General features: G+C 33.8%; 1 protein-coding gene across 17 annotated transcripts in view; it reads left to right on the top strand.

The window, feature by feature from the left end:
* Window positions 1-14691, top strand: part of BAZ2B (bromodomain adjacent to zinc finger domain 2B) — a 316333-nt gene that overhangs the window by 184970 nt on the left and 116672 nt on the right. For 12 of the 17 annotated variants that reach the window (XM_047721833.1, XM_047721835.1, XM_047721846.1 and 9 more), the window contains 3 exons: window positions 6063-6251; window positions 10626-10793; window positions 11749-11942. In XM_047721833.1, coding sequence (XP_047577789.1) covers window positions 6063-6251; window positions 10626-10793; window positions 11749-11942 — 551 coding nt within the window. The remainder of the gene's footprint in view (window positions 1-6062; window positions 6252-10625; window positions 10794-11748; window positions 11943-14691) is intronic. The other 5 variants (XM_047721845.1, XM_047721831.1, XM_047721842.1 and 2 more) reach the window with 3 other exon arrangements.

Here is a 14691-nt window from a genome sequence, read left to right as displayed (position 1 = left end):
GATATTAATTTTTATTGTGCAAAATGTGCACATTTGTTACCTACCCATTAAAATAGAAACTAAAAAGTTCATAATATTGAAATTACATTTGAATGTTAATATTTGTTAAAAAGAGTAAGTGTAATCTTCTAAAAGTATTTTCATTTTATGATATAATTTATCAGGTTGCAGATGTTTTCTCTGAACAAAATTTAAGAGTTTTAATCATAACAAGTTATTATTTGGGAGCATCTTCTGATATTAGATATATGAATGTAGAAAAAATTACTTCTACAAACGTGGAACATTCTAATATCCAAATAATTTTATTTTCTAGTTGTAAGATTAATAGAGCCTGTTTGACTCATGTTGTATTTTGTTTCATGTAAAACAGTAACATTCTGCTTTTTTATTAATATAGAATATGCTTTGTTTTAAATGTAGTTATAGCATTCACTGAACCACCACCAGTCCATGATCAAAAATCACCTTGTGAACAGTAGCTTAAAATTTTAAGACAGCTAAAGGCTGACATTGTTCTGATAATGGAATGAGGGTGTAATCTAAACAGCACCCCCTGCTGTATAAGAAGATAAAAGCCACAAGCCACATTGGAGGGAGAGGCAAACCATAAGAGACTGTGGTCTCTGAGAAACAAACTGAGGGTTTTGGAGAGAAGGGGGGTGAGGGGTTGGATGACCCTGGTGGTGAGTATTATGGAGGGCACATATTGCATGGAGCACTGAGTGGGGTGCATAAACAATGAATTTTGGAACATTGAAAAAAAATAAAATTAAATAAAAAAAAAAGTCACAACAAAGAATTCATTAAATCAGCTTCTAATTTCCCAAAGACCTTTGAGTAACATTGTAAAGCAAAAACATTGCTTTTTATAATTGGAGGAGAGAAAAAGTGAGATATGCGGTTGACCTTTGAACAACACAGGTTTGAACTTATACATACTTTTTTTTTCCCCAATAAATACAGTATAGTACTATAAATGTACTTTCTCTTCATTATGGTTTTCTTAACATTTTCTCTAGCTTACTTTATTGTAAGAATATGGTATAGAATATAGATAACATACAAAATATGTGTTAAATGATTGTTGAGTTGTCAGTAAGTCTTCCAGTCAACAGTAGGATGTTAGTAGTTAAGTTTTGGGAGGAGTCAAAAGTTACTGTTGGGTTTTCAACTGCAGTGGGGGGAGGGAGAGTTGGTGCCCTTACCTCTCTGTTGGGTAAGGATCGATCAACTGTATTCTTAATTATTTAAGAATGATTAAGTTATTCTAATCATTCAATGATAGAATGATTCTAATCATTCAATCTAATCAAGTTAATCTAATCACGAATAATTATCTATCCTTTTAAAAGAAGAAGGAAACAAGAAAAACTATCATTTTAGTTGTCTGTAGCAGGTATTAGGAAGTGTTGCCCTTGCAACTGATAACAGTTTTTTTATGCAGTGTTTTGTAGAGAGTAAAAATGATTAAGAGATGGCCTTTTCCTTTGTAACTTTAAATCCTAGTAATGGTACAGTGAAAGATAGCAAGTAATCATGAAAGTTCAAAGAAACCGCAAAACATGTCTGGGAAATTCAGGGATACTTCTTAGGCAATATGTTTTTGAGATGGTTAGGATAGATAGGATTATGAGGCAAAAGAAATCAAAATGCATGTTACATAGGCCGGGGGATGGGAGAGGTGTGAAGTAGAGGAAATAATGTGACCAAAAATACAACAGTGGAAAACATTCGTTAAGTACCAGTTGTGTTTCACACTTTGCAGGTATTGGGGATACTAAGATAAATGAGATTCGGTTTTTGTTCTCAAAGAGTTTAAATCCTAGTTTACCAATTAATTGCATAGAAGTGATGGTTAAAACAGTGGGAGCACATGAAATAACTGAGAAAGCATAAAGAAAGAAAGAAATGTAGCTGGACAAAATCCTTAAGAATGTTTACTTTTAGAAAAGAAAATCCAATAAACCAGACCAGGAATTTTATTAAAAGATATAGTTAAGAAGATGATCAGGACAGTTCCATGACCTGGAGCTTAAGGGTGAACATGGGTTTTGTTTTGTTGGTTTGTGTTGTTTTTTTTTTTAAATTTGTTTGTTTTTGGGTTTTTTTGGTCCTCCTCCCCTTCCTTACTCCCCTGAATGTGGGTTTTAATGAGGAAGAGGCACTCAACAATGCTAGATTTATACAGAGTGGTGAAAATTAAGACAAGTAAAGATCAGTGGGACCAGGTAATTAAGAAAACTTCAGTAACTTGAGGTTTGAGGTTTGGCACAAATATTAAAGATTCTGAGAAGAGGGGAGGGAGTAGACATACAGGTAAGACTTCTTTCAAGGTTAACGCAGGAGAGATGGTGATGAAATTGAGAAGGAAGAGTAGATAGGGTCAGGGGAGTGGTAGAAGATTGGGGGTGACTAGAGGTCATGCTAAGAAATTAAGAAAATGGAAATGGGAAATTGTGGTTAGAGTGCAACTTAAGAGTTTAAGAGCTTGGAGGTGGTAGAATTTTGAGTGATCAAATCCAATATGTGACTTAAATGGAATCAGGGAGGAGTAAAGACCAAGTGATAATTTTTTTTTTTTAAAGATTTTTATTCATTTGAGAGAGAGAGACAAAGAGCATGAGCAGGGGAGAGGGGAGGGGGGGAAAGCAGGCTCTCTGTTGAGCGGGGAGCCCAGTGTGGGGCTCGATCCCAGGACCCTGGGATCACGACCTGAATTAAAGGCAGACGCTTAACCTTCTGAGCCACCGAGGCACCCCTGGCCAAGTGGTAATTAAAAAAAAAAAAAAAAAAGAATCAGGCTTCAGTGAAGTAAGGCAAAAGGAAGCGAGGAAGTATACTTGCAAGTTTAAATGAAGATTCAAAAGAACTTCCTGTTCTAATTGAAGGTCTTTGGATCAGTCCCATGGATGGGCCTCTTCTGCTCTTAATGAATAGTGAATTAATTTGTTCGACAGATAATTTATTGTATTTCTACTTTGAGATAACGTTTTAGGTATTTAGGATCTATTATTGACTTCTACATATGACAGTACCAGTTTAAACATATTGAAATATTAACTAACTTTTTTTATTATATCGTGGTGTAAAAAATAGTTTAGTACTATTTAAATTATGTTCAGCCATGAATTTCTTGAGGTCAGGGATTGTCTCATTCATACTTGTATGCCAAGTTCCAAACATAGCACCTGACACTTTATAGGTATGTTCATGAAATGCCTGAATTACAGAAACTTTTGAATAAAGAACAGAATGATTCTGGAAGTTTTTTTGGTTTACATGGAATTAGTATCTGTGTTTTTTTAAAGGTGGTAGAAAAACAGCATTAAATCATAGTGTTAAGAGTTTTTTAATGAGAAAGATGTACTTATTGTATCATTGACTAATAGGTTCTTGCTGTAACGACAAAACATAGTGAAAAATATGGTATGTGTTATGGAATTATTTCTCTTCTGTGTACAACTATATCTGTGTAGCAGAAAAAGTCTCTAATGTGTATTTTTGATAATGCATGGTATCACTGTAATCATTATAATGTGGCCTTAGTCTTTTTTACTAAATACAAACGTGAATAGACCAACAGGGAATAAACTCTATAGATTCCATTGTCACTTGGGTGTTTTCTATGCTTTAATTACCTTCACCAAGAATTTTACAAGAAGGGATAAGAAAACAGGATAAGACAGCTTCTTTGTAATGTTGCCAGGCATAAATATAACTGTGTACAGGACTATACTTTTTTCCCCCATTTTAATCTGTGGTGAGTAAAGCTCATATTTTGTTAAAATTCTAGACTCACTTCCTCTTAGATATCACTCTTTTTAGAGTTAAAAAAAACTTTGTTATCAAATTGTATATGATTGGTTCTGAATTACTGCTGCGAGAGTGACAGCTTCATTTAGATATTGTTTGTGCTTTATTTTCATGAGACTTCAGGGTTTAGCTCATTTACTTCTTCACAAAAATAAAATTGATGTTTTAACTATGCATCTAAGAATGCCTACTACCAGTTCATTAGCTATCATAGAAGTATTTCTATCATCTCTGATCCTTTATAATTTTAATCTGTTCTGAATTTTCATATTTGTGTAGTTTTGAGTTTACCCCACAGACTTTTTTCATATTAAATAACTGTTACATGGAGTTGACATATATAATTTAAGCATTATTATTTTGTAAAATATAAATGAAAAATGATTCTAAAATCCTCAAACTAGAATGTTCACTTCAGCTTGCTTATCCAGAAAACTGATAAAAAAGGAAATGTAACTAATCATAGTATAAATAAATATTAATGAAACATTTGATTAAGGACATCTCATTCATGAAGTTGAATTGATTGTTGAGAACCATGGATTTTACATGTGAAAATAAACAAATAAATACTGGTTCTTAATGTTACAGGTTCATGTTTTTAGAGAAACTAGCTGGCTTTTAGAGAATCGGCCAAAAAAAAAAAAAAATCCACAGTCCTTCTGGTGTCCTGTTGTTTGAATGACCTTCTCTAGTATGCCCTATTTTTGTTTGCCTCAACCTTAGTGCTAATGTAGTCTAGAGCTCTGATAACACTGAAGTACCGAATTCACAAATTTTCTTTTTAGTCTGTGATGAACAAAAACAGAGATTGGCTGACTTGGAAAAGATACTCAAAGTCTATCTTTCCCTTGTGCTCCCCTACAGTTTCTTTGTGGGTCTTCTTGTAAAGACACATTGAGGATCTTCCCTGTGAGATCCAGTTACTGTGTTGTTATAATGGGACCTTGACCAGAAGTTTTTACCTTATAAGTTGATATAAGATATACTTGGTGAAATTTATTTAAATCTAACTACCTTTATAAAAAAAATGTAATGTTATTTCAGTACATAATATAAGGTTTATTTTAGTCTCTGAGGGTACACGCTAACCTTTTTGATGATTCCTCTTGGCTCTCAGGGAATAAAAAAGCAGAGGAGAGATCTCTTTGATAACTAACTGACAACAAAAAGAATACCTATTTTTAGCTTTTATTTTTACATTTCTCAAATGTATTATGTTAAAAACAATTAAATTGCAGTGCACAGTTAAGTATGATATAAACAGAAGATAATAAAGAAGACCTATCCTTATTTTAACACAGAGCATAATACCTTTCACACAATAAATTCTTAAAATAGACTGGAGTGTGGGGTTTGACACTCTATTTTCATAGTATCAGGCTAGGGGAACTTAATTATTTCCTGGAAGTAAAAGGAGAATTTCCAAGTATTAACAAATTTTCTGTCAAATCTCTTACAAAGTATGAAAAATAAGTTGTGTTTTTAGTTGTATAATATTTCAACCTGGAGTTTATGACACTTAGAACTAGATTCTCTTTAGAATGCAGAATGAAAAGTCACACATTTGAATTGAATGTGATCCTTCCATCTCAAAGTTAAAAATGACTTTTATATTGATAACCAAACTTGGATGCATTTAGAAATATCTTAGTAAGTTTAATCATTAAATCTTTATACTGTCTTTTATATTGCTTTATTAGGCTAGAATATAATCCCTTTTTGGTGTCAACTCTCCTTACCTGAGAGCTATTGGACAGAGACCATAGCTTCACTTCTGGCTCTTGGAACTGGGAATGCTTTGCCCAGAGTGTGTGATAATTTGAGTAATGGCTTGGTGACAAATTGTGGACTGACTTCATTGGTTTTCAACCTTATGTTAATAGAACGCTTTTGTTTTCCTTGTTATGAGTAAAAAAAAAAATTGATAATAATGTACGTGTATTAACAGAAAGTTCAATTCACATCAGTGGGTCAAATTATTATAATTAGTGACAATTATACCTAAAACATTATTTTTCAAATCTCAAATTCAAAGTAAATAAGGTTATGCCACTCATTTTCATTTTATTTAGAGTACTTTCATATTTCTGTAGGGTTTGAAGAGCAGAAATAGAAAAAGAAAAAAATGTAAAATAAAAATTTATGATAAGAAATTACTATAAATTTTAATTATGAACTCTGAAATCAGATAAATCTCATCTGTTTTTATAGTACAATTTTAAGTGTGTTTTTTTCCCTCCCAGGACATTTATTCAGAGCAGCTGGGGATCAACCGTTTAACCTGTCCACAGTGTCGAGTGCCTTCCCAATGGTCAGCCACCCAGTCTTTGGTCTACATTCAGCCAGCTCAGGGCATTCAGAATTTGGTGGTTTGGGGACACTTGGTACACCCACAGCCTTAGCCGCACATCCCCAACTAGCATCTTTTCCAGGTAAACATCTGTTACAAACAGTGTTCAAGGAAAGGAGGAAAGCTTGAAAATGTTCAAGCAATAATTTGTTTATTAAATTGAACAAAAAGAATAGTCTAATGCCTGGTATATTGAAACTCTTGTACAAGAATTGACTCAATCCTATTAATCATGTGCAAAAAAACCCACCCCACACTATGTGTGCTAGATGGCAGCGTTGATTACAGCTATGCAAGTGTTTAACTAGAGAAAGGGGCATCTGCCACAAAAGTGATTAATTAGGCCAAGTGTACATATTGTGAGTGTAGAGCTTGATGAATTTTTCTCAGCTTTATTTGATTTTTTAAAAAAATTATTTAACTTACAATGGAAAGTAAACTCCAGTTCTTATGATGAATATCTCTATACTTTTGAATTCTCATTTCTCTGCACTTTCCAAGGAAGATGAACTTGGCTCTTAAATTCTATATTTTTCCATATTTGATCAGAACAACTATAAATTTGCACCATTTGCATTATAGCAAGACCAGAATTATCCCCAGTTCTACAGATTATGACAATTCAGGAGCTCAGTAAGGCACCAATTAAAGCTTAAATTGGATAAGCATGCTATAATTTTCCTCGTTATATTATTTTCAAAGTCTAAACTTTCGTGTGTTTCCAGTGATTGATTTCACTTTAATAAATTTTAGCAAGGGATGTATGGTTTGGTCTTATAAAAAATAGTTTACAAATTAGAGCATAATTCTAGAGACAAATAGACCTGAATTTAAATCTGACTGTGTTACATTTTAGCTGCGTGATCATGAACAAGTAATCTGACCACTCTGCCTCAGTTTTCTCATCTGAAAAATTGAGGATAGGTAATGGTACCTGCTTCTTAGGGCTCTTGTGAAGATTGAAGGAGATAAGCCATATAATTACTGAGTGCAATGTTTAGCATACATAATGAGTACATAATTAGTTATTATTATTACTTCCTCTTTCCCACTTTAATGGGTAATGAACTATCACATGCTTCTTCAAAAGGAAACAAAAACATCTCATTTTAACTATACACAGAATGGAAAGATGGTTAGATGTATATTTCAAGTACTGTTTCTTGAGTCATACTCTTTTAATTTAGTTGTCTGGAAGAGAGTAGCTGGTGGGGAGGGTTAATATGACTAGAAAGTTAAAATCAAGTCTTAAACTAAGCCTTAACGTTTGTTTTAAAAATACTAATAGGAATTTATTTAGGCTAGTTTCTAACATGGTCGCTTAGCAAGATGATCAATCGGATAGATATTTGCTGAAATATAAGATTTCTGATTAAAAATCAAAATAGATAGTAGAAATATAGTTACTGGGTGTCTTAAAATTTTTTAAAATCATTTTGTCATAGGTTATTATACCATTGCTTTTGAGCCTATATAAATTATTCACTCATTCATTTATTGTACAAAGTTCTTTGAGCATCTGCTATGTTCTGTGCATTGAGGAATACACTGACGTAGTATGTGTTATTTACAGTTTTTAGGAGGTGGATAAACAATGACAAGACAGTCTTTAATGGTGAAAGTATATCTATGTAAGCATACTGTTTTCACCAAATAGACACTATGCCTAGACCTAGAAGACTCATTTGTTAAAGTTGTAGATTGGGTATAATAATTTAAATTTAAATTCTCTGTAATTGCCTTTATTCAGAAGGGTAATCTAAATGCCAAATTTTTGAAATCACCTAAAAATTAAAAGAAGACAATGCAAGAAAGAAATTACTAGAAATTTTAAATAAAGAATAACTTACTTTATAATTTTATGTACTTTCTGCATTTCAGATAATAAAATCAACAGATGCAAAATTATTTAATGGATATTAGTCTAATATTATTTCCATTTTATATTGAAATAGTATTTCACAGTAATTTCTTTTAAAGTATTTATAACTTTTGGTCATTATATTTTTATATTATATTACCATGAATTTCTGTGAAGCATCTGGCTCCATCAAGTATGAAAGATTTAAAAATTCTGCTATATCTTCTAGGCCCAATATCATCTGAAATATTAGACTCTTTCAGTTGAATATAATTAATGTTGCCAATATGCTGTTACCTTCTTTGAATAGCTTTAGAAACTCATCACATGCTGGTTTATGTAATCCTTATTTTGTATATTTTGTTTTATGAACAAACTATTTTGTGAGTGACTAAGTTTTTTTCATTTTCTTAAACTTGGAAGATAAATAAGCTTTTCATTTAACAAAAATTATATTATTTCTTATGAAATATTAGACATTTGTAAAGTTTGTAGTCAGAAGCTCTACCACTTTCATATTTTTATTTTATTTACCTTTTTTTTTTAACCTGTGGTGTCAGCTTGTTTATAACATACACATTTTCCAACTTTTTATTTTCTAATCCCCATTGTGTACTTATTTATAGTGATGTTCTAAAGTATAGTGTTATGGTTATGCTTTTTTCTGAGCATTATTTCTGAGCATATTTTATATCTAAAATATTTGAATCTTATTATACTTAGATTGCCTTACCAACTTGTAGGCTGTTTATGAAGTCTATACATTCAGCTGTAATGCTTTAATTATAGACTCTGTATTAAATAATGTAAATATCTTTAGGAAACCTCAGTCCCTTTTTATTAGCAGTTTGGAACCTAGGTTTCAAACCTATAAATAAGAATAGATTCCAGCTGAGCTGATAGAAGTCCAAAATACACAGTTTTCCTTCCCACCTAAATACACTTCTTTCATCTAAACAGGGATAAATGATTAATGCTTTTGTATAGTTATTCTTGGTTCAGTTCCCATCATTCAGGCACTGCTAAATATGCATTGGTGTCATTTCACCAGCAGTGCCTTCCTGCAGTGCAGAAGAATAGCTTTTGCAGTTTTCTGCTTACACTGTTTTTAGACCTTTTAGAATAGCAGCCACCATGAACATTTCACTTTTTGAAGAAAACAGATTTTGCCATTAGATAATGAAGGTGCATATCTTTACATTCTGTTTTTAATGAAGCGATATTCCTAGAAAAGATTTAAAGATCATACAATAAACTGACAAAATTGAATTTTTCCCATACTATATTATTCGGTTTCTTTCTCTAATTTCCTCGTGTTGGTTACAATCAATGAAAAATATAGCACATCTCTTGGAAGATTAGCCTGAAAGGTCATAAATGATTTGGTAATCTGGCAGGTTAGCCAAGTAGCAAAGATTATTTCTGAGATTTTAAGTGGGGCAATACAAGATGTTCTTTTGGATTATTTTCAATGTCTTCTTAATCTTCACCCTTTTTGATAAATGTATTCTATAAAATTTGGCTTCTCTCCTTTTCTAATAGTTTTAACTAAGAGCCACTGTTTGAACATCTAAATTGCACTTGATGATTTTCTACCATTGATTCATTTTACATTGATAAAACAATCATTGTTAACTATAATTTATGAAAGAAAATATAAACAAACTCCAAGCTTTCCTTATTAACTTTATGGGGAAGAATTTTATAGAACTTTTATATTTTAATATGACTTATTTTGGAAATCTTTGAATACCTGAGACAGAAAAAACCACTGCTTTTGCTATCTTTATGTTTTTAATTAAGTATAGAATATCTACTTTCATAAATGAACTTAAGGTATACTGGTTTACAGTAGAAGTCTTGGTATTATTATTTATGATTTATTAGACCCAGATTTAAATTGTATATAATTTGAGGAAATTCTTAACATAGGTTGTAAATGGTACAACCATAAATTCTAAGGTTTTAAAATACATTAGTATATTCTTAAATATTATTTCTTTACTAACTTGGAAAAATTATGGTATAAGTTATCACGCAGTCACACAGTTCTTTACTTTTCCAAGTTTTCCATTTTATTTTTAAAACCATAGACTACCTTTATTCTTCATAAACTTGAGTTCAAGGAAGCTGCCAAGTGAAGATCCTTGGATACTTTCTTTTTTTGTTTGTTTGTTTTTTTGTTTGTTTGTTTTTAGATTTTATTTGTTTATTTGACAGAGAGAGATCACAAGTAGACAGAGAGGCAGGCAGAGAGAGAGAGAGGGAAGCAGGCTCCCCGCTGAGCAGAAAGCCCGATGCGGGACTCGATCCCAGGACCCGGAGATCATGACCTGAGCCGAAGGCAGCAGCTTAACCCACTGAGCCACCCAGGCGCCCCCTTGGATACTTTCTTAATGAGAGGAGTGATGAGTATGTAACATCTAATAAGCTGTCTTACAGTTAGATGATCAGAACTGTGTATAATTCAGCTGTTCTGTTCCAAAATGAAACTTGGTATTTTTTTCCAGGATTAAAATACGAAAAGCATTGTTACATTAACTAGAAAGTTAATTCAAGTATTTTTTGCTTGTTTGTTTGATGTTTGGTTTTGAGGTGCAGAATGGTGGCGAACAGCAGATGTTCATAGTCGTACAGGGGCAACCTTCTTTCCACCATTACTGGGAATTCCACCACTGTTTGCTCCTCCAGCCCAGAATCATGAATCTTCTTCATTCCATTCAAGAACTTCAGGAAAAAGTAATAGAAATGGTCCTGAAAAAGGTATTCCTTGTTAACTTAAGTGATGTTTTACAAATCCTCCATTCCAATACCTATTTTCAGTAGAGTTTAGGTTTAATAACTTTATATAACAGTGTACTAGACACTTTTTCACAATGGCTTGCTTACTCCTTAACAATAACTCTGAGAGATTGGAAGTATCTTCATTTCACATCAAGAGTAAATAAGTGATTTGAGGACAGCTTGCATGTCAGTGTGGCATAAGCAGGATTTGAACCTGGCCTTCTAACTCCCAACTCCACTGCTTTTTCCTCTGTATCTCATTACCTCCTTTGTATAATCCAGCATAAGATTTACTTCTGTAATTAAGCACTAAATTCATCAAAACTAATATCCAAATACTCCTTTTTTCTTTTAAGTGATCATTAATATTTCTCTAGTTTATAACCTGTTAGAATAGCATTTGCAAATCATAATAGCATTTTGGATGGTTTATTAGTATCATTATCATTTCTCACTTGGGTGAGAGCTTTTGGTGAGTTTGCTCTGAAAAGAAAAATGTTTGCATTTGATTATATTTCTAAACATTATTTTAATGGAAGTGAAATTCAGATAAATATAAAATTACCATTTTAAAGTGAACAATTCAGTGGCATTTAATGCATTCAGTGTTGAAGAACTTCCACCTCTGTATAGTTACAAAACATTTCATCATGCCAAAAGGAAACTCTATACCCCTTCTGCAATTTCTCCCCATTCTTCCCTCTCTCAGTCTCTGGCCATCACTAGCTTATGCACTGTCTCTGTGGATTTATTGTGAATATTTCATACAGTACATGACTTTTTGTGTCTGACTTCTTTCATGATGACTGACTTTCTTAGCATGATGTTTTAGAGAGTCATTCATATTATATATATAGCATATATCATTACTTCATACCTTCTTTATGACTGATTAATATTCTCTTGGATAAACATGTTTGTTTTTATTTTCAAGGTGTAAATGGGTCAATAAATGGAAACAGTACATCATCTGTATCTGGTATCAACACACCTGTATTATCCACTACTGCTTCAAGTTCTGTGGGACAAAGTAAAAGTCTAAGCTCAGGTGGAGGAAATCGAAAATGTAATCAGGAACAAAACAAAAACCAGCCTTTGGATGCTAGAGCTGACAAAATAAAAGATAAGGTAAGTTATTCCTTCCAGAACCAATATGTAACAGATCTTTATGTAAACATTCCAAGCTTCAAACTATCTGAATCTATGGAATAATTTCTTATGAGTTACCACTCCTATTTTACAGATGCTTATTTTTATGGTTTGGTACTAATATTAGGACTCTTAAAAATTACAACTGTTAGCACCAGTATAAATAATACAAATAGTAATAATAGCTAAGATTTGTGGAGAACTTAACACATAACAGCCCTACTCTAATTGATTTGCATATAATATCTATTTTAATCCTCTCTATACCCCTAATTAGCTAGGTATTATTATTATAAATGGAGAAACTGAGCCTCAAAATAGTTGGCCAGTAAGTGGACAGGATTTGAAGTCCAAGTGGGTTGACCCCAGAGCCTATGTTTTTAGGAAAACAAAAATGAGAAAACATTTTATTATGGGAAATTTGAAATCTATAGAATAGACAGAATAGTATAATAATCCTGTGTACCCATTATTCATTTTCAAGAGTTGTCACCGCTTGGCCCGTTTTATTTCATTATATCTCCAACTGTGCAGGTTATCAGTTTATACCTCTCACCTTCCTCTGCTTGACCAGTTGGCGCAGTTAGAGCTTGTCAGCAGAGGGTGTTAGAGAAACCCTGGAAAAAGAAAGGCTGTTTCTGGTTCCAATGTTTTCTTCTTGCTCTCATGCTGTGGCTGCCAGTGAGTAGCTTTCAGCCCAGCTGGCAGCTTCTCTGTGGTCTCTGTTTAGGAGACCTAGTAGTACACACCGTCTAGTGGGTCTCATGGGCATCCCAGCAAGCACCTTAGTAGTAAGTTTTGCTGGATGCCAGTGGGTGGCTTTCTAGCTAATTTTAGTGGCACCCAGTGAAGAGGTTTCCAGAAACTTTTCCTGGCACTCCAGCAGGCATGTTTCCTATTTGCCAGCCTTGACCTGTGACACCTCAGTGAGCTTCTCTGCCACCCAGTGGGCAACAGCCACATCATCTCCAAAGTCTGAGTTCAGCCTTGGGTGAATGAGATTGGAAGACAGAGGCCCTCTTCCAAGTTTACCTTTATTTTACTACTCTACCTCTGCCCTCCAGGAAGTGGCTGTTCCCTACATCTGCTATTTCAGTATTCTTTAGAGGTCTCTTTATCTCTCTTAGTAGTATTCATATTCTGCTACTAGTTAATAATTCTACATCATAAAATCTCCCGGTTCAAATAGCTGATGTGCTTTCTGCCTTCTGACTAGATTTGTCTGCCATTGAAAAGGTATTATCAGGAGTAGGGTGGATATGCAAATTGCAGATGATAAATTCACTCCGATATTCTGGGCATTCTGAGCCTTTAGATTTCCTCTTCCATATCATGCCAGAGAAGCTGTGACATTTCCATTTTATTAAATGTAGGCTTCCACAGAGTCTAGGTTTCATGCATACGAGCAGGTAAGCTAAGATACCTCCAGCTACATGAACTGATATATTATATCCAGACTTTCTCGTAAGTGTACCCATATTTACGAATTTGGTCAGCTCTCATTTGTAATTTCTTCTTGAGCTAGGAGTCTTGTTTTATTTTGATTTAAAATCCTAGTATCAACCGCAAAATTTTGGGAACAAAGATAATAACTAGGGCAGCATCTTCTCATCTCTAAATTCTATAAAAACCACATCGAAGGCCTGGTTTTCTGGGGGAGCAGAGTCCGCGCACATCATTTTCTTCACCATCTCAGTTACAATATCAAGGGGCCTGTCTCTTCCCCATTGCCTTTACTTGCCTCCTTTGTTGTAGATCAGTTGACCCTAAAAGTCTGAGTATTTCTGATCTTTCTATTCTTCTTCTTTTTTTTAAAGATTTTATTTATTTATTTGACAGAGAGAGATCACAAGTAGGCAGAGAGACAGGCAGAGAGAGAAGGGGAAGCAGGCTCCCCACCCAGCAGAGAGCCCGATGGGGGGCTTGATCCCAGGACCCCAGGACCATGACCCAAGCCGAAGGCAGAGGCTTTAACCCACCGACCCACCCAGGCACCCTGAAAGAACACTTATTAACTCTTCTTTCTTTCTTTCTTTCTCTATTTTTATTATTTTTTGTTATATTATGTTAGTCATCATACAGTGTATCATTAGTTTTTGATGTAGTGTTGCATGAAAAATAGGTATTAATTCTTCTTAAATGTTCGGTAGAATTCACCTGTGAAGCCATCATGTCTTGGACTTTTGTTTGTTGGGAGATTTTTTTTTTTTTAACACATAATGTGTTATTTGCTTCAGGGGTACAGGTCTGTGAATCATCCATCTTAACACAATTCACAGCACTCACCATAGCACATACCCTCCCCATTGTCCATCACCCAGTTACCCCATCCCCCTGACCCCTCCCCCATCCCCTCCAACAACCCTCAGTCTCTTATGGTTTGTCTCTTATGGTTTGTCTCCCTACTTGGTCCCATCTTGTTTCACTTTTCCCCCACTTTCCGTATGATCCTTTGCCTTGTTTCTCACATTCCTCATATCAGTGAGATCATATGATAATTGTCTTTCTCTGATTGACTTATTTTGCTTAGCATAATACCCTCTAGTTCCATCCACATGGAACAAATTGCAAATTGCAAGATTTGGGGTTTTTTTGACAGCTGCATAGTATTCCATTGTGTATATATACCACAACTTCTTTATCCATTCATCTTTTGATGGACATCTAGGCTCTTTCCATAGTTTGGCTATTGTGGACATTGCTGCTGTATACAGTTGGGTGCACATGC

This window comes from Lutra lutra, chromosome 3, assembly GCF_902655055.1.
Source record: "Lutra lutra chromosome 3, mLutLut1.2, whole genome shotgun sequence".
Taxonomy (NCBI): Eukaryota; Metazoa; Chordata; class Mammalia; order Carnivora; family Mustelidae; genus Lutra; species Lutra lutra.
Note: the sequence above shows the minus strand (reverse complement) of the source record. Positions and strands in the feature narration are given on the sequence as shown.